Source organism: Odocoileus virginianus, chromosome 27 (assembly GCF_023699985.2).
Source record: "Odocoileus virginianus isolate 20LAN1187 ecotype Illinois chromosome 27, Ovbor_1.2, whole genome shotgun sequence".
NCBI classification, from domain to species: domain Eukaryota; kingdom Metazoa; phylum Chordata; class Mammalia; order Artiodactyla; family Cervidae; genus Odocoileus; species Odocoileus virginianus.
In genome coordinates this window covers 23,853,807-23,881,007 of record NC_069700.1, presented here as the reverse complement: position 1 = coordinate 23,881,007, position 27,201 = coordinate 23,853,807, and the positions used below count along the sequence as shown (strand labels likewise).

General features: G+C 43.7%; 2 protein-coding genes across 3 annotated transcripts in view; one reads left to right on the top strand and one right to left on the bottom strand.

Moving 5' to 3' along the window:
* PLA2G7 (phospholipase A2 group VII) overlaps positions 1–1,891 on the bottom strand; it is a 34,660-nt gene extending 32,769 nt beyond the window's left edge. Inside the window, exon 1 of one of the 2 annotated variants that reach the window (XM_070456336.1) lies at positions 1,554–1,891. The gene's annotated coding sequence lies outside the window, so the exon portion shown is untranslated. The remainder of the gene's footprint in view (positions 1–1,553) is intronic. The other variant, XM_070456337.1, reaches the window with a different exon arrangement.
* An 8,562-nt stretch (positions 1,892–10,453) lies between these two features.
* On the top strand, positions 10,454–23,695 carry ANKRD66 (ankyrin repeat domain 66). The gene is made up of 4 exons (XM_020880718.2): positions 10,454–10,529; positions 12,882–13,059; positions 14,999–15,227; positions 22,912–23,695. Exons 2-4 carry the CDS (start codon positions 12,897–12,899, stop codon positions 23,111–23,113), a joined length of 594 nt encoding a protein of 197 aa, XP_020736377.2. The 5' UTR covers positions 10,454–10,529; positions 12,882–12,896; the 3' UTR covers positions 23,114–23,695.
* The last annotated feature ends 3,506 nt before the right edge of the window (positions 23,696–27,201 follow it).

Genomic DNA, 27,201 nt, shown 5'->3' with positions numbered 1-27,201 from the left:
ATACCTCAGCAAGAATTTCTCAGCTGTAAAAGGAGTGAAGCGAAAGTCCCTCAATCAACTCTTAGAGATCCGATGGACTATACAGTCCACGGAATTCTCCAGACCACAATACTGGAGTGGATAGCCTTTCCCTTCTTCAGGGGATCTTCCCAACCCAGGGATGGAACCCAGGTCTCCTGCATTGCCGGCGGATTCTTTACCAACTGAGGCACCAGGGAAGCCTAGGTAAAAGGAGTGGCTGAACCAAATTAATCACCGCCCCCCTCAACTGTGCTAGTCCTTCACCCCCAGAGGCTTCAGTAAGAAGGGTCCATTTCCACACAAAGCATCATCACCTCAGCCGTGGCAGGAGCTCTTGCACAAACGGCCGAGGATGGGGGAGGTATTCAGAGCCTATGTGAGACAACGAGTAGCAGAGACAGCGAGAAAAGGCCAAGTCCGGGGCTCGCTCACCAGCTTCAGCAGGTCCCCCAGAAAGCTGCCAATGCTGGCAGCTTACCGGTGCCTCCTGGTGAGCCAGAAGGCCACCTCCTCCCCGCTGCCCCTTCCCCTCCCCCTTGTATGGTCCAGGCCAATACTTCATGTCCAGATCCCCGAGTTCGGTGTTAGCCCAAGACCACGTACTGTGGCTTCCGTGACTGTCAACACTCTGAAGCATTTCACCCAGCTCCTACTCAAAGAGACCAATCTTCCAGCTCAGCACTCTTACTGGGGTCAAAGGTCATTTTTGCAAGACTGATCTGTTAACACAAATCCGTCTAGAACCTGACCAGCTAAGTCCTTCAAGGGCGGCCATGCACCTCACCCTCCTCCCTCGTCTCACCTCCGCAACCTTCCCGGGAACCACAGGTCTGAATGAAAGCCTGACCTTGTCGTTTTCAGAGATAGAAAGGTCTATGAGAGGCTCCAAGGGGTGATGGGGAAGAGAATGTTCCCTGCTTTCTGGTTCCGTTGACTAAAATATAAGATTATATATATATAAGCCTCTCCGTCACTCAGGGTGTCGCCGCCTAGAACTCTTGAGTTGTGCTTAGCATGTGAGGGAGTCGAGGCGGGCGCGCCTTGTTTTTCTGATTCTGATCTTACTTAGCTTCTCAGAACTGGGCTCCCGAAGGAGCAACACTCCCCAGAGGGAGGTGTGTGTGTCTTTTGAGCACGCGGGTGACCCAAGGAAAAGAAAGCTTCCGGTGCTCCGGGATCCTGCGGCCGGCCGGATTCCCTCTCAGCACCAAATTCTTAGAGGTTACTTCCCGGGGGAAAAAGGTCTGAGAGAACTGGATTCAAATTCCATCACCCTCCCCGCAAAGATCCCAGCGCTGCTAGGAGGGCGGCGGGGACCGCGAGTCCAACTCCTGCTTGGGGGTGGGTGCGGATTGAGTCCCAGTCCCCCAACCTCCAGCACCCCCATCGTCCCATCCCTATCTTCCCAGCGCACCAGCCTCCCCAGCACCCCCATTTTCCCATTCACCCCTTCCTCCCATCCGCCAACATCCCACCCCGCCCCCAGCCCGCGGCCGCACGGGGCTCCGGCCAGCTCGGGGGTCCCTCCTCACCCGGATGCCGCGGTGAACTGCTCGCGGGAACCGGGACAAGACTGTACGATCCCGCCTGCTGCCTGCTCGCTGCCAGCACGGCCGGCTCTGTCGCCCGCAGTCACCGCGTCACCGTGGCCGCAGGGCGCCGGGGCGGGGGGCTGCGCTCCGGCTTTGCGCACGTTCAGCTCCGGGCGATCTGGTAGCCCCGACCCTGGGCTGCCCCGGCGTCGCGGGAGGAGGGACGGGGAGGAGCTGTGTGGCCGCCGGCCTCCCACCGGTCGGGGCTCTGGGACCGGCGAGCTCCGCGCACACCGCACAGCCCCAGGGCCTGGAGTCCGCAAGCTGGACCCAGGGGTTAACTTAGCCCTCTACGCCACCCCCGACCCCGGGGACCTACCCACACGTGTAGGGCGGGTGCTGTGCCCCCACTTCCTGTTCTCAGCCTCGATTCTGATCAGACCTTTCTCAATTTCATTAACTCCCTGCTTGTTTATTTCACTGAACCCCTGGCTACTCTTTCCATCTGCGATCCGCAGTGCCCGGCGTATCCCGCCTTCGGGTCTGTAGTATTACCGCATTAGACCCCAACTCAAATTATGTGGAAGATGCTCCGGCTTGTAAGACCTGCCCCTGAGTTAGTTTCATTTCTCCGTGTAAATACAGTGAAGGGCATTCAGTAAGCGCTTTTATGATACTGGGGGAAACGGTGTAAAAAGGAGCCATCCCAGTTCTTTGGGGTTTAACTGAAATCCCTTCCTTTATTTTCCGATGCTTTCTCCTCAATCCACTTTTTAACTTAATACTATTCATTTAAAGCTCCAGTGAGAGACGCAGAGGAAATAATTTGAAATTCATGAGCAGTTAATTTTTTTTTTTTTGGCAAGGTTGACAGGTCTGTAGATGAAATTTATTTTATTTTTATTTAAGGAGGACTCGGAATAAGACGGGTTCGGTCCCTGGATCGGGAAGATCCGCTGGAGAAAGAAACGGCAACCTACTCCAGTATTCTTGCCTGAAAAATCCCATGGACAGAGGAGCCTGGCGAGCTACCGTGTGGAAGAGTCTGACACGACTGAATTGATGTGGCACACACACACTGGATAAGAAGGCATGGATTATAGTTCCTTTCTCATGCTAATATTATTAGTGGCCATGAATTTGAGCATGTTCTTTATCCTTTTTGCTTCTCAGTTTTCTCATCGGTAAAGTGGAGCTAATCAAAATACATTAGTCAGAGGCACCTTGTGAAAATGAAATGCAAATATACATGAAATACTTAAGACGGAACCTGGCATGGGAGAAGCATTCACACTGGTATCTAACAGTATTATCTTTAAAGAAGTTGTGACATTTAAATCTAATAATAGATGCAAATTTAAATTAAACTATCTCAGCCTAATGACAGTTTCCTGTACTTCCTGGAATAACCTCCTATGATACAAATTGCCCCAGAATATTAATCTAAAAGGGAACACGATATGCTACTCAATAGGTCTCTCAGGACCTGCTCCCTTTGCCCTTAAGACAGGGTGAAGATTTAGAAGACACAATCAGAAGATTCACCATCCCACCTAAAAAGGTGGTGGGCTTTGAAAGCAAGTCTTGAAGGCTAGTATGAAATAGTTTATTTCTTTGGTCAATGCCAGCTCTATGCCTTCTCTCATTGTAATCAGATTACACTCTCTGAGGATGATAGAGTGGCTAGTATTTAGCAGGTTAACGTCCTGAGAAGGTTTCCAATGTAAGGGTGCCAGATTCAGTAAATGAAACACAGGACACCCCGTTAAATTTGAATTTCAGACAAACCACAAAAAGGTTTTAGTATAAGTCGATTGCATGCAATATTTGAAACCTACTTATACTCAAAACTATGTGTTGTTTATTTGAAATTCAAATTTAACTAGGCTTCCTATACTTTTTCTGGCAACCCTAGTCCAGTGAAATGAATAAGTAAGCTTCAGATTCCAAAAGGATGGCAAGTCAACATAGACATACAGATTATAAGGTGGGTCTGATAAGGGTTTTGTTTTTGTTTTTAATATAAGAGCTCAAAGAATTAAAAAAAAATTTTTTTGGCCATGCTATGAGTCATGCAGGATCTTAGTTCCCCAACCCAGGATTGAACTCTCACCCCCTGCAGTGCAGGTGCAAAGTCTTAACCACCCCCTAGCCATGCTAAGTCTGTAGTGTCCAACTCTGTGTGACCCTATGGACTTTAGCCTTCCAGGATCCTTGTCCTTGGGATTCTCCAGGCAAGAATACTGGAGTGGGTTGCTAGACCCCCAGGGAAGTCACTTATTTTTGTTTTGATGTGGTGAAAAAGAAATTCAGTTCTGTTTATAAGCTGATTCTATTTTGAGCTGTTTTGCCATTTCTTACCTCTTCATTCTTACTTCCATTTCCCATTAACATAGCAGTGCTTCCTAACTCTGATGACTCTGTCTTCCATCAAGATATTGGAATAAATAGGAATAATTCACTCAGTAGTGTTTTCAAATAGTGTTTATTGAGGGCAAACTGTATGTTAGGTTCCATCTCAAGGGTGACTAGCCCTGGAGGCTAAGGAAATGACACCATAGTGAGCCAGCCTATGTAGGTACGTCCAGGACTGTGGGGTTTCTAAGAAGTGAGTTATTGCTTCTCCTTGAAAGGGGTGGAAGTGAAAGGCATCCTTACTGCACAGGGTCCACAGAAAAGAGACTATGATACAGATAAGCCGAGGAGGGAAGTCCTTGGGTGATGGCTGTGCCTTGACCTGGAAACTAACCCATCCTGATTAAAGCAATGAAACTGGAGGGAACAATGGGATTCAATAAAACTGAAAGTGTATAATTGGAAACTTGGAAATCTTTGAGTCCCTTAGAAGATAACAGAATGTAAAAGAAAAAAAAAGGTTAAGTAATTAAATTTAAAATTAAAACTTATCCCTGGTTGAGAGAGTGCACATTTTCCAACTCTGTCTGCAGTGATTTCACATGGATGGCTTGAAATCATCACAGTGAGGACCTCATGTTATAGGAATCAGCAAACACTACAAAATGTGATCTTTGTTCCCTCTAGAGAGCCAGCACACCTCTGAGTGGTTAGCTATACTGGCCTGAAGCTCAAAATAGAGACCTGGACAGAAGTCGTTTATGAGGAGATAAAAATACTGAGAATATGCATGGAATTAGCATGGAGGGTTTAAACAGAGCCATGGTAGAAGATAAAATTCTCAGTAACATCACATTCATGGAAGAAGGTAGGAAGAAGAGAAGGCGGTGAATGAAAATGAGAGGTTGGTCAAAGTGAGGATAGAAAATGGGAGAGAGAAGCTTTACAGAAGTCAAGAGAGAAAGGAGTTTTAAAAGTGTGATTGACATGGCTGATTAAACAGAACAGACTAAAGCAAGGGCTATGGGATTTCCCATTTAGGAAGGTCTTGTTAATCCCTAAATCAACTTGAGTATAATAGAGCAGTGAAGGCGGGGGTCAGTAAAGAAAAGAGATGAGGATACGAAGACAATATGTTTAGACTTTTAAGACAGTTAATGTAAAACAAATGAAAAGACACTTGGCAACAGTGTGAGTGAAAGAAGAAAGGAGGAGAGTGAAAATCTGGGGGAGGGTCAGGAGATCTGCCTGAGGATGTTGGAAGCTTTCTGAGCCCTGAGGTGACTGGAACCCACTCCTCAGTCATGGAGTCAGTCTGTCTGGAGATGAACTTTCCCCAGGAACGTTTGCCACACTAGAAACTAGGCCAGAGAGGAGAGTTACCTCGGCCAGGACTTGGGAGAGCAAATTAGTCAGAGGCAGTGAAAAAAGGAAGGAACTGATGTTAATGTAGAAATATGGAATTCTTAGATAGAGATCTAAACAAAACAAAGGAGAAAATGTCGAATATGAGGGTTCCCTCATAACCCCAACCTCATTAGGTAATTATTTAACAATGTGGTGCATATCTTTCAGATATCTTTTCAGAGGTAAATATAGTAATTAAGAGGGCTGTGTCAGACAGACCTGGGCTCCAATTGAGTTCTACCTTTATTAGCTCTAAGGCTTAGGGCAATTTACAGACTTTTAACCCCTCTAACTGAGGGGTTAAATTAATTGTTAAATAATTACCTAATGAGGTTGGGGTTATGAGGGAACCCTCATATTCGATATTTTCCCTTGTGCCTCAGCTGGTAAAGAATCTGCCTGCAATGCTGGAGACCTGGGTTCAATCCCTGGGTTGGGAAGATCCCCTGGAGAAGGGAAAGGCTACCCACTCCAGTATTCTGGCCTGGAGAATTCCATGGATTGTTCAGTCCATGGGGCTGCAAAGAGTCAGACACAACTGAGTGACTTTCACTTTACTTTCACTTCCTAATCTGTGAAATAGGGATAATAATAGCATCTATATCACAGGGGTTCAATGAGTATTAAAAGAGATAATGCATGTAAATTGCTTTGAACAATATTTGGCAAGCAGAGTGAGCACTTGATATTTAGATGTATGCCTATATATCTATACATCTGTACACATATATGTATGTATACCATGTACCTAAGGGAAAGAGAATTCATATCTATATGACCACACCACACACACACACACACACACACACATACAGCTTTAGAAAAGAGAGTTCATATCTGCATGTCTACACACATACCAGGAATAACATGAATAACCAGGAAAAACTGAAAAATATTGGTCATTTCAGTGGGTTGGAGGAACCTATCCTGAAGCAGAGTGACAAATGGGAAGGTAGAAAGTTGCGGTAAGAGAATGGGATTTGAAGCTCAATACTTCAGAGGTGAAGCACTTCCAGAAGACACCAGGTCTCAGACGCTCATGCCTCTAAATTTCAAAGGTGGAGAGAAGACAAAGTATCTTTTATTCAGTATTTTAGCCAATTTCCAAAGTCATGACCCAATGCCAGGCTTAGCCATCCTTCCTTCTTGGCAGTGTCTTAATACCTTCTATAGACTCGGTTGATTTATGGACTCTTGGAACTATGGATGTGACAACTGACTTGTTTGTATCCATTCAGTAACTGGACTCTAAGATCTGGGTTGCCAAACCAGTCTCCAGGACATTTTTGCTTGCTCCAGTCATTGATAACACCCCTACTAACCTCAGTCAAGATGTAGGAGGCTGTGTACTAAGACCAAGACACCTGGTTTCTCTCAGTGACACTATGATTCATAGTCACTTGACTCTCTTATCCGGCTGCCAAGTTATCTGATGCACCCACAGTGTCCTCAATTTCTCCTTCCCATTTCCACAGCTACCACTTTAATCAAGTCCTTAAAAGCTCTACCCTTGACAATTATAAAATGTCTCTTTTGTTTGCATGAGTTATAGGTGCTCATTCAACTAATTTAAATTCAATGTATATTCCTTTAAGCTTTTTGTCATATAAACAAATAATACATATAAACTACATTATTGGTCATTTTTGTAATATTCTATTTTAACTTAGCAGTATAATACTAGGTCCTCCCTGGTAGCTCAGTTGTAAAGAATCTGCCTGTCAATGCAGATGTGGGTTCCATGGGTTGGAAGATCCCCTAAAAGAGGAAAAGACAACCCACTCCAGTACTCTTACCTGGGAAATCCCATGGACAGAGGAGCCTGGTGGGCTGCAGTCCATGGGGTCACAAAAGAGTCAGACATGACTTAGCAACTAAACAACAACAATAGAATAATACTAACTTTTTAGCAAGCTAATAAATACACATATGAAGTATCATTTTAAAAGGCTGTATATTATTTTCCCTTATAATGAAAATCTGGAAAGCTGGGTTTAATACCTTTTTATTAGAAAACTAGGTTATTTATAATTCACAATTTTTGAAATAGCACTTCTGTGCATATTCTTAAAGTTAAATTTTTGTACATGTTTTATAATGATTTCTTTGTGATAAATCCCTAGAAATAGGTTTTCTCAAAGTATATGCATTTTTAAAGCCTTCTAACTCTTTCTCCCTCTTCTGTGGGTGCCCTCACCCCAGAAGACGTTATATCACCTTGTGACAAAATTGCTTCTTTAAAAATGTTGGACTTGTAATCATCTTACTTCCCCATTCAGAAACTGTCAATGTTCCCCATTGTGCACAGGGAGAAATAAGGTCCAGATGTCCTGACGTTGCATTTGTGGCCTTCTAGGATCTGGCCTCAAATTCCTTTTCATTTAGGTCTCTTGTGTTCAACTCACTTTATACACAGTCATTCTGGCCTCCATGCTGGGGCATCGCTTTTGCTTGTAGAAGCCTGTCCTTCTGTGCTGGATCCTGACGAGAAGTACGTATCATCCTCAGACTGGTTTATTTGATGAATGTTTGATAAAGTGACTGTTTCTAAAAGTGAGAGCAGGGTTTAGGGAATCCCACAAGGCATCATGCAATGCCTCTTTAGACACCCTGGGCCTCAAGGAGCAAATGGGAGAGACTTCCTGGAGGGAGTTGAGCCTGAGTCAGGTCTACAGGAGATGGTAGGGAAGATGAAATGCTTAGACAAGGGCTGCTCAGTGGAAGGGGTACGTGGTACCAAGACAATAATACAAATCCCTTATAGAAGTCCATACAAAAGTCAGCATATGAGGAAGCTACATAGACCTGCATTCAAGTTGTGCAGAAACAGGAGAGGCTGAGAACAGAACTACAGCTCTGTCTTTGAAGGTGGTCTCTGAAGGACACAAGATGGCAAACTAGCACCTTAGAGAAAACAAGACCAATCTGCAAATCCTCTCTCCCCAGAACAAGCTTTCATAACTCTCACCCTGAATTGGCACACATTTCCAGCTTGTGCTGATCAGCAGAAGAGCTGGAATCCTAGACCCAGCACATCCTTCTCCTCCTGATCCTAGGAATGGTCCCAGATGTCAACCAAGTTCCTGCTCCCTAATAGAGACCCCATGGAAGCTCCTAGAATACATGCGTGTGCTTAGTCACTCAGTCATGCTGACCCTTTTGTGACCCTGTGGACTGTAGCCCGCCAGGCTCCTCTGTCCACGGAATTCCCCAGGCAAGGATCCTGGAGTAGGTTGCCATGCCCTCCTCCAGGGGATCTTTCTAACCTAGGGATCAAATCCAAGTCTCCTACATTGTCAGGCAGATTTTTTAACCACTGCACCACCAGAGACAGCCATGAAAGCTCCTACAAGCTGGTTATAGGAGGAAGGGAACATATGATCCAGAATTCACAAATGAACCCTGACTCACCCTCCCAGGCCTAAGTGCAAGGAATGCCAGAACTTCCCAGAGATCTAGATTCCGACAATAACACCATTATGTACTGAGTCTGATTAATGTTCTCACACTCAGCTCCCAATAGGAAGTAGACAGAGCTGGTCTAAGTAGGCTTAAGCCCTCTAAGCCTCAGTTTCCTTGCTTGGAAACTACCTATATTTCAGACTTGGCATTAGGATTGATGAGATAATATCCATAACTCCTAGAACAAGGCCTGATGCACAAAAGCATTTAACAAAGGGTTAATTTCCTTCCTGCTGCACCCAGCTCCCATATCGCCATTCTATCTGCCTCATTGTGTTGTCTCTTTCACAATATTGATTTGAGGAGGGAACTGCATCCTTTCCCAGGTGGGGAAAGCTTAAACTTCAATCGCTTTTGCACGTGACTTTGATGGCAACCCACTCCAGTACTCTTGCCTAGAAAATCCCATGGACAGAGAAGCGTGGTAGGCTGCAGTCCCTGGGGTCGCAAAGAGTCGGACATGACTGAGCGACTTCACTTCACTCACTTGATTTATCTTGGCAAGTGACTTTGATGCTTTCGAAATGCAGTGTTGGAGAGTCCCTGGGACAGCAAGGAGATCAAACCAGTCAATTCTAAAGGAAATCAGTCCTGACTATTCATTGGTAGAATAGACAAGAACATGGCTACTGCAGCCAAACTACTGAGTTGTCCAACAACTGGCTTTGTAACCTTAGGAGAGTTGCTTGATTACTGTGTGCCTTAGTTCACTCTTCTGTAAAGTAGGAATCATAATTGTACCTACTCCACATGATTAAACTTGTAAATATACCTTAAAGCACTAAGAACAAAACTTCTATAGGTTTGTTTTTATCTTCTTTCAAATTGGAGGGAGGTAGAAAAGGATCAAATCACAGCATCCGGAACAGGGGGTCACCCGTAGGCAGGATATATATATATGCAAGAGAGTGGCAAACTGGCCAGCTCAAACTTGAAGTTACTGTGCATCTACTCTGGATGCTGAGCTTAACTGGGGTGGGGGAGTGGGTAAGAGATGAATTAAAACACAATAGCAGCGTTGTATAGCACAGGGAACTCAGCGTGCTGCTCTGTGATGACCTAGAAGGGTGGGATAAGGGTGGCTCCTTAGGGAGGGGATATATGTGTGCTTAGCTGATCCACATTGTTGTATGGCAGAAACCAACACAACATTCTAAAACAATTGTCTGACATTTAAACAAACAAACAACAACAACTACAACAAAACAATAGCAGGGACTTCCCTGGTGGTCCAATGCAGGGGGCCTGGGTTCAATCCTTGGTCAAGGAACTTGATCCCACATGCCACAACTAAGACCCAGGGCAGCCAAATAAATAATAATTAAATTTAAATAAATACTTCTTCTTTTTTTTTTTTTTAAAGCACAATAGTAACGTGCTGAATATGAGGGGCACACATTGTTTTCATTACCCCAAGCAGGTTACCAACAGCTTACCTCCTCCATGGTATCTTAGGAACTGGTGATTTTTTTTTTTTTTTTTAATTTTCATGGTTTCTAATCAAATAGAGTTCCAAACAGCCTGTTAAAGACCTCAGTTGAACTACAGAAGCAGACAGAACTAGCTGAAGAGCATCAGTGCCAATGGAGGGACAGTCTCCACCCACCATAGAGGGGCCCCACCTAGTAAGGCTGACCTTGATTGGTGGGCTTTCATGAAGCAGGCGGAGTCAGTTTCCATGGTGTGAACACAACAAGACAGGCAGCTAGGACTTCCTGCCAAGCCTGAGCACTGCAGATTGCAAACAAGACAGTGAGTATTTTTACATTGCTTCTGTCTTCAGATCTTTACTGCAATTATTTTAGATCGTTCATATTTATTAGAACTTATATTTACTGGCAACTTTTTGACATTGAGACACCTGTCATGAGAAAGATGGAAATTCAAGTGCACAATCAAATTTACAAGGATTCTAGTGCTGGAAATTTTGTTAAATTTTCACAGTTATGGTAGGCTTAGTGTATTGTTTCTGTTTTCTACAAATAAATTTTTGGCTTTTTGTAAGAAAGGCACTAATTAATAGTATCACTGATTTTTAAACGTCTTTTTTGAGATATAATTCACGTACCATAAAAATCTGCCTACAATGCAGGAGACCCAGGTTTGATTCCTGGGTCAGGAAGATCCCCTGGAGAAGGGAATGGCAACCCACTCCAGTATTCTTGCCTGGAGAATCCCACGGACAGAGGAACTGGGCAAGCTACAGTCCATGTGGTCGCAAGAGTCGGACTAACGATATTGAGCATCTTTTTGTTGCTTATTGGCTCTGTGCATTTTTTAAAAAAATCTTCTGTTTATTTCCACTGAAAACTTATACTTGAATTGCAACTTTCCAATAAGAAGTTGTGGATTATCCTTGGGATGAAATCATTGCAAAACAAATGGGGCCGATTTTTGCATAAACCTGCTTAAAGGTTTGTGAGAAGGGCAAAGAGGCTCCCAGACACGATGGTGTGACTTTTTGTGACAACTTCAAGTTGGAAATCCTCTAGTACTTCTGTTTGTCATTTCATTTTATCATTGAGCAAATGTTCCAGTGTCAAGGTTTTCTACTAAAACAAGCAAGCCAAAAAGCTAAAACATAACCTGTGTCATCTTTGGTTACTCAGCATATGCATGGAGTACCCACTTCCTGTAAAAGACGTATCTTTGTCCTGCATGCCCAGAGATTCAGAACCACTTTGGGCTGACACCCAAGTATCTATTCTTCTTTTAAAAATATATTTACTTTTGGCTGTGTTGGGTCTTAGTGGCAGCACACTGTGGTACGTGGGCTGCTCTCTAGTTGTAGTTTGCAGGCTTATTTGCCCTGTGAGATCTTCCTGGCCAGGGATGGAACCCCTGTCCCCTGCATTGGCAGGCAAATTCTTAACCACTGGACCATCAAGGAAGTCCTGATATAAATCGTTTTTACTGCTTTAATTTCTTTCCAAAACTTAGTTGGTTTTTGTTGTTGTTGTTGTTGTTTTTACACTCTGTGTGTACCATGGTGAAGAAAACCTTGACTGCTAGTTCAATTTGGTGTCTCAGCTTTGCTTCACGCTAAGGCATCAGCAATTTTCTACATCATTACTTTTGAACCGTCAGGCCAAACATCAGCACAGTGAACAAGACCAATGATATTTTAATATTATAATAAAAAAGAATTTTGACCCCATGGATCCCCAGAAAAGTTCCCTGAAGTCCTAACTGTCTACAGACTGTAATTAGAGAACCGTGGGTTTGTGTCTCAATGTTGTAAATAATTTAGCCATTTTATTTGTTTGCTTATCTTTCCGGTGGCTAGAGGTAAAGAATCTGCCTACAATGCAGGAAACACAGGAGATGTGTGTTTGATCCCTGGGTCAGGAAGATCCCCTGGAGGAGGAAATGGCTACCCGCTCCAGAATTCTTGCTGAAAAATCCCTCAGACAGAGGAGCCTGGTGGGCTCTTGTCCAAAGGACTGCAATGCGTCTGACACAGCTGAGCAACCCGGCACACACACCATCTCTTGAATTCGTGTAGCAACAGTAGTTAATTACCTGGTCTGTATCCAGTATAACGGAGAAGGAAATGGCAACTCACTGCAGTACTCTTGCCTGGAGAACCCCATGGACAAAAGAGCCTGGTAGGCTACAGTCCATGGGGTAGCAAAGAGTTGGCCACGACTGAGCAACTAACACACACATCCAGTATAAACTATTCACATGAATTGTCCTTGTATCCTCACAAGACCCCAGCTAATATACTCATTCTTTAGATGAGAAAGATGATGTGTACAGAGTTACACAACTAACTCAGGGTCACACTGCTGTCAATTCGAAGTCGGAGTGGGAAGTGGTACTGGGAAGTGGTTTGAGGCCAGTTAGCAAATGTCAGCCCTTGAGTTTAGCCTATAATCCTATAGGTAGAAATGAACCGTTGATAGTTTTTGGATGGGGCATTGGCAGGCGCTGACCACATAGTAGCTAAGATCCAAATACACCCTCAGTAGGGCACACACATGAAGTAACCCTGGATGCAAATGTATGAAGTAAAAAAGAAAGTAAACAGTCGGAACCCTATGGAATCACTAGGAATCAAGTGTTGCAGAGAATTTCCTAAGTGGCATGCTTTTCCCACAGTTGCTTTTCTTGATCATGGAATTGACCAAACTGTCTGATATGACAAAGCTCCACCAAGCTGTGGCTTCAGGGGACTACAATTCAGTGAAAAAGATTTTGAAGAAAGGTCTCTGTGACCCGAACTACAAGGACGTGGACTGGAATGACCGAACCCCACTTCACTGGGCTGCGATCAAGGGTGAGTGGGCACTGCCTACATAGAGGTCCCTCCAAGACCACTGTTCATGAGGTTCCCAGTAGGAAGTCAGTGTGGGGTAGTAGAAAGAACATTTCTTGGAAATCAGATACATGAATGACAGACATTTCCGTCCTGGCACCACCACTTAAACTAGTTGTAGCACCTTAGGCAAGTTATTTAACATCTCTGAGTCTTAGTCTTTTCATCTGTATAATGAGAGCAGTAATGCTCTTTTGCAGTGAAAATTCTGGAAGATAGCGAGTGTGCATTGCCTAGCACGTAGGGACTCTCAACTAATACTAGCCCTCTGTCCTCTTGGGTTTTCCTGATGGTTCAGACAGTAAAGAGTCTACCTGTGGTGCAGCGGACAGGGTTTGATCCCTGGGTCGGGAAGATCCTCTGGAGAAGGAAATGGCAACCCACTCCAGTATTCTTGCCTGGAAAACCCCATGGTTGGAGGAGCCTAGCAGGCTACAGCCCACGGGGTCGCAAAGAGTTGGACACGACTGAGCGACTTCACTTTCTCTGTCCTCTTAACCTCTAGCAGAAATGGAGCATCGTTCCTGCCCATAGGACAGGAACTTTGTCTTGTTCATGGCCGGGGGCACGCCTAAGTAGTCTCCGTTATAGGACTGGAGGAGGATCGTGGCAGAAACTTAGCCAAGGGGCCTGTGAAGACATTCAACCATAGAATACCATTAAAGAATGTTAGGAAAGTGTGATAGTCAACTTTGCTTTTTAAAGTTTTGTTTTGACTCCTGTGTGGAGACTGGGCTGGCAGGAAGCAAACCAGAGAAAAAAGTTGGGAGAATTTTGCAGAAATTTAAGTACAGTGATGGGAGTTATACTAAAGCACTTGTCAGGGTGTATGCTGGTCTCTGTGCTATGTACTTTTTGCCTTTGATTTCATTTGTACTTCTCAAGAACTCAGTGAGATAAATGATATTTTATACAAATAAGGACACTAAACCTCAGCCATTTGTTTCTCACCTGGGTTGTTATGGTTAGCAAGCAGTATTTATTCTCAGGTATAAACCTACATCTATATGACTAGAAAGCATGAGCTCTTAATCTGTGCTAGTTTTCACGTAACTGGGACTTAAAATATTTTTTATTGAGATGTAATTGACATACACTATTATATCAGTTTTAGTGTCTAACATAATGATTCCATTTTTGTATAAATTGTCAAATACCATGATAACTCTAGTTAACTTCTGTCACCATATATATTTTTTTCCTTGTGATAACTTTTAAGATGTACCCTCTTAACAACTTTCAAGTATGCAATGGAGTATTATTGATGATTGTCACCATGGTATATATTACATCCTATCGACATTTATAACTGGAAGTTTGTACCTTTTGACTAGCTCCACCCATCTCACACCCACCCACAGCCCAGCACTCTGTTCTCTGTACCTATGAGCTCAGTTTTTTGTTTTTAGCTTCTGCCCATCGTGTGATGATATTTGTCTTTCTCTGTCTGACTTATTTCATTTAGGATCATGCCCCTCAAGGTCCATCCATGTTGTTGCAAAATATTTGGTTTTGCAATCAGCACTGGTACTGCTGAAAGCAGAGGGAAGCTTATGGGTGCCAGCTCAGATGGGGAGTTGGGGAGTGGGTAGAGTAACTTAGGAGAAAAAGCAAATTCCTGGGTGGCATCTGCAAGAATGAACAAGAGAGGGGAGTATCCTGAAAGGAGCAGAGGGAATCCTTCAGTGGCTCAGACGCGGAGCAGGAGCAAAGGGGGCAAGGGTGGGGCCCTGAGTCCCCGGTAAGAAGACAGAGGACAGAAGAAGGGGTGATGCCAAGAAACTGGAGGGGCCTCCGGGCAAATGTCTCCCCCTCTTCTGTGCCACCTAGGCTAGCTCTGGCCTCAGCCTGGCAGAGACACTTTCATCTTAACTTCCTGTTTCTTCTGCGTTCATCGAAGGACACATGGAGATGCTACAGCTCCTTATAGAACACGGAGCCCGGCCGTGCCTGGTAACTGATGTGGGCTGGACGCCTGCTCATTTCGCAGCTGAATCAGGCCATCTGAACGTGCTCAAAGCCCTCCATGCCTTGCATGCCGCCGTCGACGCCCCTGACTTCTTTGGAGACACACCAAAGAGGATCGCACAGATCTATGGGCAGAAAGCCTGCGTGGCGTTCCTGGAAAAGTAAGTTTCCTCTGGTGCTGTGCTCAATGGTCAGTTGTGTCTGACTCTTTGTGACCCCACGGACTGTACCCCCAGCTAAAAAAGGCAGAGAGACAGGAGCCAGTGACCAAGGTCTTTACCAATTCAGTAGTCTCAGCTTGATGAAAATGAAGTGACAAAATCCAACCAATTGTTGTTTGAGTTTTTTATTAGTATTTCATTGAAATGACTAGTTTGGGGTGGAAATCATATTGTTTTAGAATATTTAGATTATTATTAAATGTAATATTAAAATCTATTGTTTGGGATTAGCAGAGACACTACTATATATAAACTAGATAAACAACAATGTCCTACTGTATTGCACAGGAAACTATATTCACTATATCTTGTAATATCTTGTAATAACCTATAAGAGAAAAATATCTGAAAAAAGAATATATATATTCATATATGTATATGTAAAACAGAATCAACTTGCTTGTATAGCAGGTATTAACACAACTTTGTAAATCAACTATACTTCCATTTTTAAAAAAGTTATCATTACATTACAGAAGATAAAAATTAGAGAGGCATGTGAGTCAGTTAATCAATTAAAAATATTATATTATTTTTCTGGAAAAATCTATTGTTTTAAAATGATGTGACATTATAATTATTATAACTTTACATGATTATTATAATTTTAATAATATACATTTATTATAATTGTTATTTTAGACTATATATAAACTATCTCAGATAAGAGAGGTGGGACACCAATTTGAAAATGGGAGATAGTACAAGATTCTTGGATCCCTGTTCAGATTCTTGAAAAATCTTCAATCCAGCTGTGTCACCTTAGGGAAATTGCTTCCTTCCCAATCCTCAGTTTCCTGCTATTTAAAATGAAGCAGTTGAATTAGGCTGCTATCATCCGTAAGGGTCCTTCTACTTTGTAAAATGCCTTCTTACCTGTGACTCTCCTACTTACACACTCGCCAAAGTTAAGAACTTTTCTAGAACCCATTAATTTTTTTCTCTCAGCCAAGCATTCAGATAGAATTAAGTATCAATTGTGTACATTATTGGGCTTCCCTGGTAGTTCAGAGGGTAAAGAATCTGCTTGCAATGCCAGAGACCCAGGTTTGATTCCCTGGAGATGAGAATGGCAACCCACTCCAGTATTCTGGCCTGGAGAATCCCATGGACAGAGGAGCCTGGCAGGCTACAGCCCATGGGGTTGCGAAGAGTCAGACATGACTGAGCAGCTTCACTTTCACTTTCATGGACATGAAGGTGATAGCTCTGAGAGGGATGTTGATAAAATTGAAGAATGTATAATCTGGCTGCTTCTCTGTTGACTCAGTAGTCAAGAATCTGCCTACAGTGCAGGAGATGTGTGTTCGGTTGCTGGGTTGGGAAGATCTCCTGGAGAAGGAAATGGCAACCCACTCCAGTATTCTTGCCTGGGAAATCCCATGGACGAAAGAGTCTGGCAGGCTACAGTCCATAGGGTCACAAAGAGTCAGACATGACTTAGCGACTAAACAATAGCAACAACATAATCTGGTTAGGCTAATAAGTAATTCATAGTTGAGACAGTAAAGTAGCAGAATGAGGACAACACTGCTTGAAAACCAAAATGAAATCAAGAGTAAATCTAACTGTAGATTCATTGGAGAACGAGGGTGATAGTGAAATGCCCTTTTCAGAAATACAGTTATCTTCAGAAAGTTAAACCAGTAAAATCTTTGCTTATGATGAAAAGTGGTGTCCCACCTTAAAAATATTCAGAATCATCATTAAGGTGATTTGGGAAACAGAGGCAGAACCTTGAGTCCTAACTTTAAGTCTCTCTCTTTTCCCCGATCCTGCCGTCATCCTCTACATTCAATAATCTCCATCTGTTGTAGACCTCAACATCGCAGCATTGTTTCCGGGACTCTTTATGACTAACATACCACCATGTGGCCATGACTTCCTGTCTTCATTTTCCCAGTTTTTGAATCCTCATGCAGGTATTTGAGTCCCAGATCTCATCTTATTCAATTTCTTTCCCTTCCATCCTATCACCTCCCTGAAGGTTTCACTGTCTTCTTTTGTCAGCCAGCTGGACACAGAGGGCTAAAAGAAAAATGCACAGCATGAGAACTGTGAGTTCAGTTTTATTTGATGTCTTACTGAGGACTTTAACTCAGGAGATACCCTTTCAGTAGCTCTGAGAAATTGATCTCAAGAGGTGGGAGCAGGGCTACTTTATATATGATTTTTTTGGTTAAAGGAATACATGCAGTCAAGGATACATCTTGGTAAAAGACTACTGCTCATCACAAAGAACAGATGTCATGATTATAGTGCTTTTCTAAGTACGGGAAGATACAAGAATCTTTGGATTCATTAAAATTCCTCCTGTGACACATCTAACTAAAGAACCTGCTCATCCAAAGCACAGAGCATCCTGTTATCATCTTTCATTTCCTGTCAGAAGCACAGAGTACTAAATGAAGTACCTCATCACTTCAATCTCTTCTGTCTGAAGCACAGAGTGCCCTGTGGGTCAGTGACTGCAGCAGACTAATCTTTGTAGAATTGGATGGTGGGCAAAACAGCCTTTTCTTTTGTTTGCTGTGCCATGATACACTGCTTCTTTCAGTCTCTTTGCCCTATTTTTAACTTCCCACCCCCTGGTCCTTCTGTAGTATATAACCCAGAATTCCTAGCCTTGGATTGGTCTCTGTCTTCCCCATGCCTGTTCTTGGTCTGCTAGGGGAAAGACCACAGATAAATTAACCAGTATCACCAGAAGTTCTAAGACTTCTGTCTCCAGCTGGGCCCTTAGTTACTCGGCCATCGCTTCCTGTCCTTCTCCAATGTTGACAATTGCAAGTCCCCATCACATTTCAGCCTGTCCTTCAGAATGTACGCTTTCTACTTCATAGAGAATGTTGAAGTCATGGGTATACATTTTCAAACTCTCAAACTAACATATTATATATATATATATCTGTTCCTTCTTGCTTTCCCATCCATCCTTCTGTGGCAAGTGTTATCCCTCCATATAGATCCTTCATCCAAACCTTTATGTCTCCTACAAGATCATTATTTCCTCATTCTCTGTTGCATCTTTTGTATTTTTAAGTTTTCTCTATTCTTTCTCTTCCCTTCTCTTTGTCTTCTGAACATGCTCAGATAGCTTTTACTAAACAAATACGAAGAGTTAGAGGTCCTTCTAGTGTCTGCTATGCCTTTCTTCTTCCCTACATTTCTAAGCTACTTGAAAGGTCATCTGTGCAATTGTCCCTGCTTCTTCATCCACTCTTCAGGCTTCTTCCCCCATCGTGCTGAATCAGCTCTCCTCCACGGAGATCTCGCTGCTAAAGCAATGGCCTCTTCTCCGTGCACATCTTACCTCCACTTCATCTGGTATTCGGTTGCTCTTCCCTGTTGTTTTATCTGCTGCTGCTCTCTTCTGGTTCTCCTACTCGAGGACCATTTCTTGTGATTTTTCTAAGCTCCTATTCTTGCATGCCTTTTAGATGCTGGAATTCCTCAGGGACCTGTCATTGGTTCTCCTCTACTGAATTTCTCTGAATAATCTCAGCCCCTCTGTAGTAACTGGTGGGTGAATGACTAGGATACCTGATCGCAGCATAACTGAAGTGGAGAAGTGATTCTTCCATATAATGGGGAATGAGTGCTATTACCAGGAAAAGTGGGCAGGCAGTGCTGAGCAGACAATACAACAAAAAGTCAACCACATCACGTGTAAGTCATTTCTACTTATCATCTCCGATGAGGAACTTCGCTTGTGACAGCTGGGGCTTAGAGGGAAGGAATTCTGGTTAAGGAGCAATTAATCTGGATCCCAAAAGCTAGCTAAGACTTGGTTAATGGAGGAGAGAAAAAGATTCCTGATTTGGAGTGAAGGTACCAAGTTGGAAATGCGAGTAGGTTGTGTGTGGATGTGAGGAAGTGGAGAGACAGAGACGGGATGAGTGGCCCTGGCAGAATGGGGACTTCACAGTGGAGAGGAATGGAGAATAAGGCTGGATAGGTGAGCAAGCAAGTGGATGTGAACGCATCAGAGGATTGGCAAGGTGAAACAGGTTCCAGCTAAGTTACTCCTATAGGGGAAGAGGTGGCATGATGCTGTGCAGGTTGGAATGAATGTACTTACCCCATAGGCAAGAGATCACATAAGGTATTTTTTAATGCTTCATTTTGCAAGTAGGTGAGGTCATGGACTAGGATGATGAAAAGAAAAAAAATATAAAAGAATATCAAAAGAAACTTAGATAAGATTTGACTGTTTTCAGAATACTGTAGGTATCCTAGTGGAATAATCAACTTTCTATTCAGCTTTTCTCTTTTTTCTTTTCAAAAGTGTTAGTTTCCCCATATAGTTGTTTTCAGTTAATATGTTGTATTTTTGTTTTATTCAATTCAATGAATTTTCTTTTTTTTTCTGGCCACACAGCAGGCAGGATCTTGGTTCCCCTACCAAGGATGAAATCCATGTCCCCCACAGCAGAAGGGCGAGTCTCAACCACTGAACTGCCAGGGAAGTCCTTGTTTCAGCTTCTCTTAAGTTGTAAATCTCTCATTCAAGAAATATTTCTTTCAGGAGAAATTAATACAACATTGTAAATCAACTCTACTTCAGTAAAATTTAAGAAAACAATTATTTTTGAGCCCTACTATATGCATAACAGTGGATCCCTTGTGGTTTAGACAGTTAGGAATCTGCCTGCAATGTAGGAGATGCAGGTTCTATCGCTGGGTTGGAAAGATCCCGTAAAGAAGGGAATGGCAACCCACTCCAGTGTTCTTGCCTGGAAAATCCCATGGACAGAGGAGCCTGGTGGGCTACGATCCATAGGGTTGCAAAGAGTCGGAGATGACTGAGGGACTAACACTTTCACTTTCACATGCATGGCATTGAACTAAATACTAAAAAGGATGTAATGATGCAGCAAATACAATGCTGGGCAATAAGAAGCTCTCTATCTCAGAGAGGAGATAACTTGTTATATAAATAACACTAACACAAGATAGAAAGTGACAGAGGTCAAAAGAGCAGGCTGGAGGAGGGATGCTGTGTGGTCTGAATATGGAGAGGTTCCTTCCATCTTGTTGAGGGCACAGGGGCTGGGGGACAAGCTGGTTTGCCATCCACTGAATGAATGGTGCTTTTCATCATGCTTTGCACTTAAAATACTGTTTGCTCTGGCTATACGATCATCTATCCTCTCAAATTGCGTTTGTCCTCATACTGACTCAAACACTATCTCTGTGAATTGGCTTTCACCAGTGTCCTTAAAGAAGTCACAGACTCACCTTTGGCCTCATATACAAAACAGTATTTTTTGTATGCTTCCCATTGTTTGTGCATATCTGATGAGCAGTTCATCTATTTTTCTATCACCTATTCTATGATTATATATACATATATATATATCTCATTTGTATATATATCATCTAACTATGCTTTACATAAATCTATACATACAACATATACATGACTATGAGTAATTTTTATTTTCTTCTCTACATGTTTCTGTCCTTTAAAATTTTCTATAATGAACAGACACAGCTTTTATAATCAGTGAAATATGCCATTAAAAAATAAATGATAGGACTTCTCTGGTGGTCCAGTGGTTAAGACTTCGCCTTCCATCGCAGGCGATTCAAGCTAAGATCCCACATGCTAAGACCCCACATGCCTCATAGTCGCAAAACCAAAACCTAAAACAGGAGCAATATTGTGCATATGTGTAAGTAGCTTCAGTCGTGGGTCACTCTTTGTGACCCCATGGATAGTAGCAAATTCAATAAAGACTTTAAAAATGGTCCTGGTCCACATTAAAAAAAAATCTTTAAATAAAATAGACAAATGAAGGAAAACAGTCTTCCGATCTCAGAGGGAGAGCAGTGAGCAGTCCTGAAGCGAAATCTTAGTTCCCTGCCCAGGAATTAAACCTGGGTAACCTAGAATCAGATTACCGGGAGAAATATCAATAACCTCAGATATGCAGATGACACCACCCTTATGGCAGAAAGTGAAGAGGAACTAAAAAGCCTCTTGATGAAAGTGAAAGAGGAGAGTGAAAAAGTTGGCTTAAAGCTCAACATTCAGAAAACTAAGATCATGGCATCTGGTCCCATACTTTATGGGAAATAGATGGGGAAACAGTGGAAACAGTGTCAGACTTTATTTTTGGGGGGCTCCAAAATCACTGCAGATGGTGATTGCAGCCATGAAATTAAAAGACGCTTACTCCTTGGAAGGAAAGTTTTGATCAACCTAGATAGCATATTAAAAAGCAGAGACATTACTTTGCCAACAAAGGTCCATCTAGTCAAGGCTATGGTTTTTCCAGTGGTCATGTATGGATGTGAGAGTTGGACTGTGAAGAAAGCTGAGTGCCGAAAAATTGATGCTTTTGAACTGTGGTGTTGGAGAAGACTCTTGAAGAGTCCCTTGGACTGCAAGGAGATCCAACCAGTCCATCCTAAAGGAGATCATTCCTGGGTGTTCATTGGAAGGACTGATGCTGAGGCTGAAACTCTAATACTTTGGCCACCTCATGTGAAGAGTTGACTCACTGGAAAAGACCCTGATGCTGGGAGGGATATGGGGCAGGAGGAGAAGGGGACGACAGAGGGTGAGATGGCTGGATGGCATCACCGACTCGATGGGCATGAGTTTGAGTAAACTCCAGGAGTTGGTGATGGACAGGGAAGCCTGGCATGCTGTGGTTCACGGAGTCGCAAGGAGTCCGACATGACTGAGCAACTGAACTGAACTGAACTGAACCTGGATGAAAACAAGAGCCCTAGCCACTACTCACCAGGGGCTAGAGGCTAGAAGCAAAGTGGCCCTGGGCTCTTGCCCCTGTTTGAAAACAAGAATGTTCCAAGGAGGCAAAAGCTATACAAAAAGGTACGAAGTTTATTATTAGAGGCACAGCACAATGTATGGGAGAGCACACAGGAAAACAGTTTGTTTATCTAACTCAGAAGCAGGGCAGAGATACACACTCAGAGAGAAAGGATATGGGCATCCTCTCTATTGAGGAGGAGTGCAGTAAGTCAGACACTAGGCGGAGATACACACCCAGAGAGGAGTGAGGCGTTCTGAGCAAGGCGGAGCGCAGTGTGGAGGTGATGTGAATCACTTACATAGGATAGTCCTTCCGGGTCTTTGTTTACCTTTGGCCAATTATCTTGTTTCTTTTTTCACCCCTGATGGTCCCTGAACCCTCCCCAAGAAGCATGAGCAAATTTTTTCTCAGATGAATCCCATCGTACAGACCTGTGGGTGCATGTCCACACTTATTATGGGGTCAGGTCCCCTCCCTTTTCGACCCTCAAGAAGCCTTCCTGCGTACGTGCAAACAGGAAAGTCTTCCTTGACTGGTATTGAGGTGAGCATTTAAAAATGAGCAGGGCCTTCAAGCTAAGTGCTTGTCTTTGATTCTATGAACATCTGACCCAGGCACCCCATTCTTCTCCACCTCAAAGTATTGATAGTATCTTTAGTGTCTGTAACCTCTTTAAGTGTACACTTGGAAATGCTTGAACTTGACCTCATTTCTCCTTGAGTGGATGGCCTAGGTGCCCAGGCCGCATGCAGAGGGCAGAGGAGAGGCCTCTCCACAGGCTGGGCATGCTGTCCGATCCTGGGGTTGGGGGTTGAGAGCTGGCTTCCCTCTCCTAGGGCTGAACCCCAGTGCCGGGAATATCGCCAGGCTGCCAGGCTGATGGGGCTGCAACTCGATCAGCGAGATGAAGACTGGGACGCCAAGAAGAGGGAGCTGGAGCTGTCTCTTCCTTCTTGGAATAAAAACACTAACAAGAAAAAGAGCAAGAAAACTGGAGGCTCCAGCAGGCTCAGCAATACCAAACAGAGGGGAGCATGAGAAGCCCGCCTCCCGGGGACTGGAGCTGTGTTACCTGGTGGGAGACTTTCCACGGTGCCCGACTAGATGTTGTAAGGTATGTGTTGTCCTGGCATGATTTTGCTCCTAGATCCTTAATTACCCACATGGCTTTGACTGGTAGCCCTGATCGATTCAATCAAGAAGTCTGGGCTGGGTATTCTATACATGGGCTGTCACCTCCATGCCAATACCTGTTGTCTCCAAAAACTACCAAGAGAGGACAAATATCAGCGGCTTGCATTTTGTCATCAGTGGTTTGCACTGTCAACATCTCCCGAGTGTCTATATACAATTATAGAATTTCAGGGGCAAAGAAAACTTCTGCTAAGGAAAACTTGGTTGTTTCAATGGGAAAAAAAAAAAAAAAGCAACAACAAAATCTCAGAAATCTCCAACATTCTCAGGTCAGTTAACCTATGGAAAAAAAATTATTTGTTGTCGTATAGACCAACAATAGAAGTGAAGAGATGTAGCTTTGAATTTCCAGATGTGTGAGTGTGTGTGTGTGTGTGTGTGTGTGTGTCTGTCTGTCTGTCTGTCTGTCTGTCTGTCTGTGTGTGTAGGTCGGGTAGAAGCCCACAGTCTCAACAGGGCCAATTTTACCAAAGATCCCGTCTATACAAGAGAAACAATTTGGCCATAAGATTAGCTCAGTAAAAACTTAAAAACCTTAAATTAATTTTATTCTGCTTAGTAATGAGAGCTGGTGTAAAATCATGGAGCTTGTAAGTATAACTTTACTTGATCAACTGTATATTTTAGGATATCTAAGTATAGATCAGGTATTTCCAATGAAAATGATGCATCCTAATTGAGATATGCTATAAATGTGAAGTGCAGATGGTAATTTTAAGACTTAGAATAAAAAATGTAAAATAATTCCTCAATAATTTGATTGCAGGTTGAAATATAATATTTTGAATATTGGGATTAAATAAAACATTTTACTAACATGACTTTTGCCTTTCTTCTTTCAGTTTTATAAAAATGTGGCTAGTGGAGTGTTTAAAATTGCATAGGTGGCTTGATTCTTTTGCCTTATGAGCCAGTACTACAGTAGAAACAGACAATATTTAGAATCTCCACTAAGTAGCTGATCTGGTGCCCTTGAATTGGCTACCGCACATTCTAAGTTTACTAATTTTTCTGCCTAAATCAATATCTTGAGGCATCTGACAAAATGTTAATTACATGCTTCTTGATGTGTATATAAATACAGGTTGAATTTTTGGAAATAAATGAACATCTGAGTGTCTTACAGGAAAGCAGTGTAGCTGTGGAGGACACCCTGTCTAGTATTCATCCATCTGGAGCATCAGTTTTCTTTCTCTCATCCCTGCAGTTTACAGAGGTGGTTCCTGCTTGCCATCCTTGTATTGGTTCTCAACAAGCAGCAGCTCCAGCTGGACCAATGCATTTTCTTCTGGGAGTGTGAATGGGGATACCCTGGGCTTGCTGGTTTTGAGAGGGTAACAGGCAGGAAGGCCAGGGGTCTCCAAACGGAGGAAATAGGCTGCAAGTGTCAGACATTTTTTTAATCTCTCTCTTAAATGACAGGAGGAAGCAAATTACTAGTGTTATATTTTTTCCCCTTCTCTATACACATTTAAAAAGAGGTTTCTTTTAAAATTCTCTGTTGCCATGATGACACCTGGTTGCACCTAAACTTAACTTTTCTCAAATCTTATGGAAATGTTTGTCTTAAACTATGTTAACGAACAACATACTTGCCCTAGATTCTGTCCTCAGAACAGAGGACAGAGCCTAAGACTCTAAGTTTTGAGACTAAGACTCAGAACCGACTTGATAAACCAATATGATTTACTCATGCAAATGTTCTCTTGAGCTATATTAATGAGACTGTACTTGCTTGGAAACCTGCCTTTCTTCAAGATTCATGTCAATCATTTTATGGCCTGGGACAACTCTCCATTGTGACCTCAAAATGCATGTTGTGGGTGAGGGGCCTGGTGCCAGTCGCTGAGTTTTGAAACATTTCCCTTCTCTAATTAGCAGGCCGTTAGTAGCTGTATAACATCCAGCTAAAGACTAGCAGGGGGACACTCTTTCTACCCCTTTCTGATGTCTATGTGAGAAGCTTTCTCTATTTCTTTTATACTTTAATAAAACTTTATTACACAAAAGCTCCGAGTGATCAAGCCTCGTCACTGGCCCCGGATTGAATTCTCCTTCAGAGGCCAAGTATCCCGGCATCTTTCATGGCTCAGCAGCAACCTTTCAGTTCTAGAGGGTGAGGCTAAACTCAGGGGACCTGGGGGGGGGGGGGGGCGGGTCTCCAACTTCTGTCCTGACACCCCCCCCGCCACACACACACACACACACACTGCCCTTGACCTCTGTGCAGTGTTTCCATCCTCTCTCCAAGTTCACACATTTCCCCCATCACCATCCCTGTGAGCCAAGGGAGAAGGGAGAAGGAGGGAAGAGAGGGAGGGGGACGGGAAAGGAATGAGGGGTGCGAGTGGGTGGAAAAAGGCCCAGGCTGCAACACCGAGACCCCAAAGTTGACAAAAAGAAAGTCCTACCGTTTTCCCCCTCATCACTTATATTGAGCCCCATCTTTTCATGGGGCCCCTCACTGATGGATCCCCCACTAGTAAGCCCCCTCCCTCACTGAGCACTCATTGCCCCCCTGAGCCCCCTGCTGATTCAGAAACCTCAGTCTTCTCAGAAGCCCCCTTGTCATAACTTTCCCCCTACCCTTGGCCCTGGTCACACCCTCAGAAAGACCCCACTCAGGACCTGTGACACCAAGCTGGGCCCAGAGGGGAGGAAGCTGTGGGTTCCGCACTTCTTATCGCAGCCAGGACCTTCCTGGGGTCCTTACTCCCTAAGCATCCTCAGGAGCGGGGTGGCCTTCATGTCCACCCTCCCCCCTCGTCATTGCCTTTGGCCTCTGAGCGACTTCCTAGTGGGTCTTCCTCTAGGGCAATCTGTCCTTCTGGGCGCTGGCCACCAGGTGCTGCGCTGACCAGATGGCCTGGAAATCTTGCCCGGAGGTCAGACCTGGAGGGTGGCAGATCCAGTCTGGCTCTGCTCTGGCTGCTCATTATCAGAGGAACACTAATGATGGGAGCTCGTGGACCAGAAGCTGGGAGGTAAGGGCTAGGGCCATCTACCAGGCCTGCTCCCTCAGCCCAGGTGGGACCCACGGAGGAGAATTAACAGAGGCAGTAACAGTGAAAGGGGAGGTATTTTAAGACCCACACCGCCCAGATGGCACAGTGGTAAAGTATCTGCCTTCAATGCAGGAGACAGAAGACCCGTGGGTTTCAATCCCTGGGTCAGGAAGGTCCCTTTGAGAAGGAAATGGCAACCCACTCCAGTGTTCTTGCCTGGTAAATTCCAAGGATAGGGGAGTCTGGCGGGCTACTGTCCATGGGGTTGCAAAGAGTTGGACACAACTGAGCGACTGAGCATGCACATTTTAAGAGCCAGGACTCCTACTGTAAGATTGGCCCCTCTGAAGTGTCTAAACAGATGGGTAAGCACTCTCCAGGGGTTTATAAGATTCCTATGTAAGACTAGGCTGGACTCAGAAATTTCTGTGGCCTCCTCTTCAGGTTTCACACTCCACCTGGACAATAAAATAAGAAAAGGGGACTTCCCTGTTTTCCAGTGGCTGAGACTCCATGTTCCCAACACAGGGGACCCAGGTTTGATTCCTGTTAGGGAGCTAGATCCCACATGCCCAACTAAACATCCTGCATACCACAACAATGATCAAAGATCCTGAGTGCTGCAACTAAAACCTGGTACAGTCAAAATAAATAAATTGTTTTTTTAAGGAATACATCCTAAATACTTTACTATCAGTGAGGTATTCACTTCTTTAACAAAAAAAGAAGAAAGAAAGACAAAGAATTTTTAATAAAGAGTCTTCCCCTAGGAATGTGAAGTCTTCATGAGAACGTGGACCAATAACTTATAACCTCAGAAGAGTGAAGTGGCTAATTCTGTAATGGGGCTGAGGAAGGGTACAGGAGTGTTCTAGAAAAAGAAAGAAAAGACAGAGACAGAGACAGACAGCAAGACAGTGAGTGAGC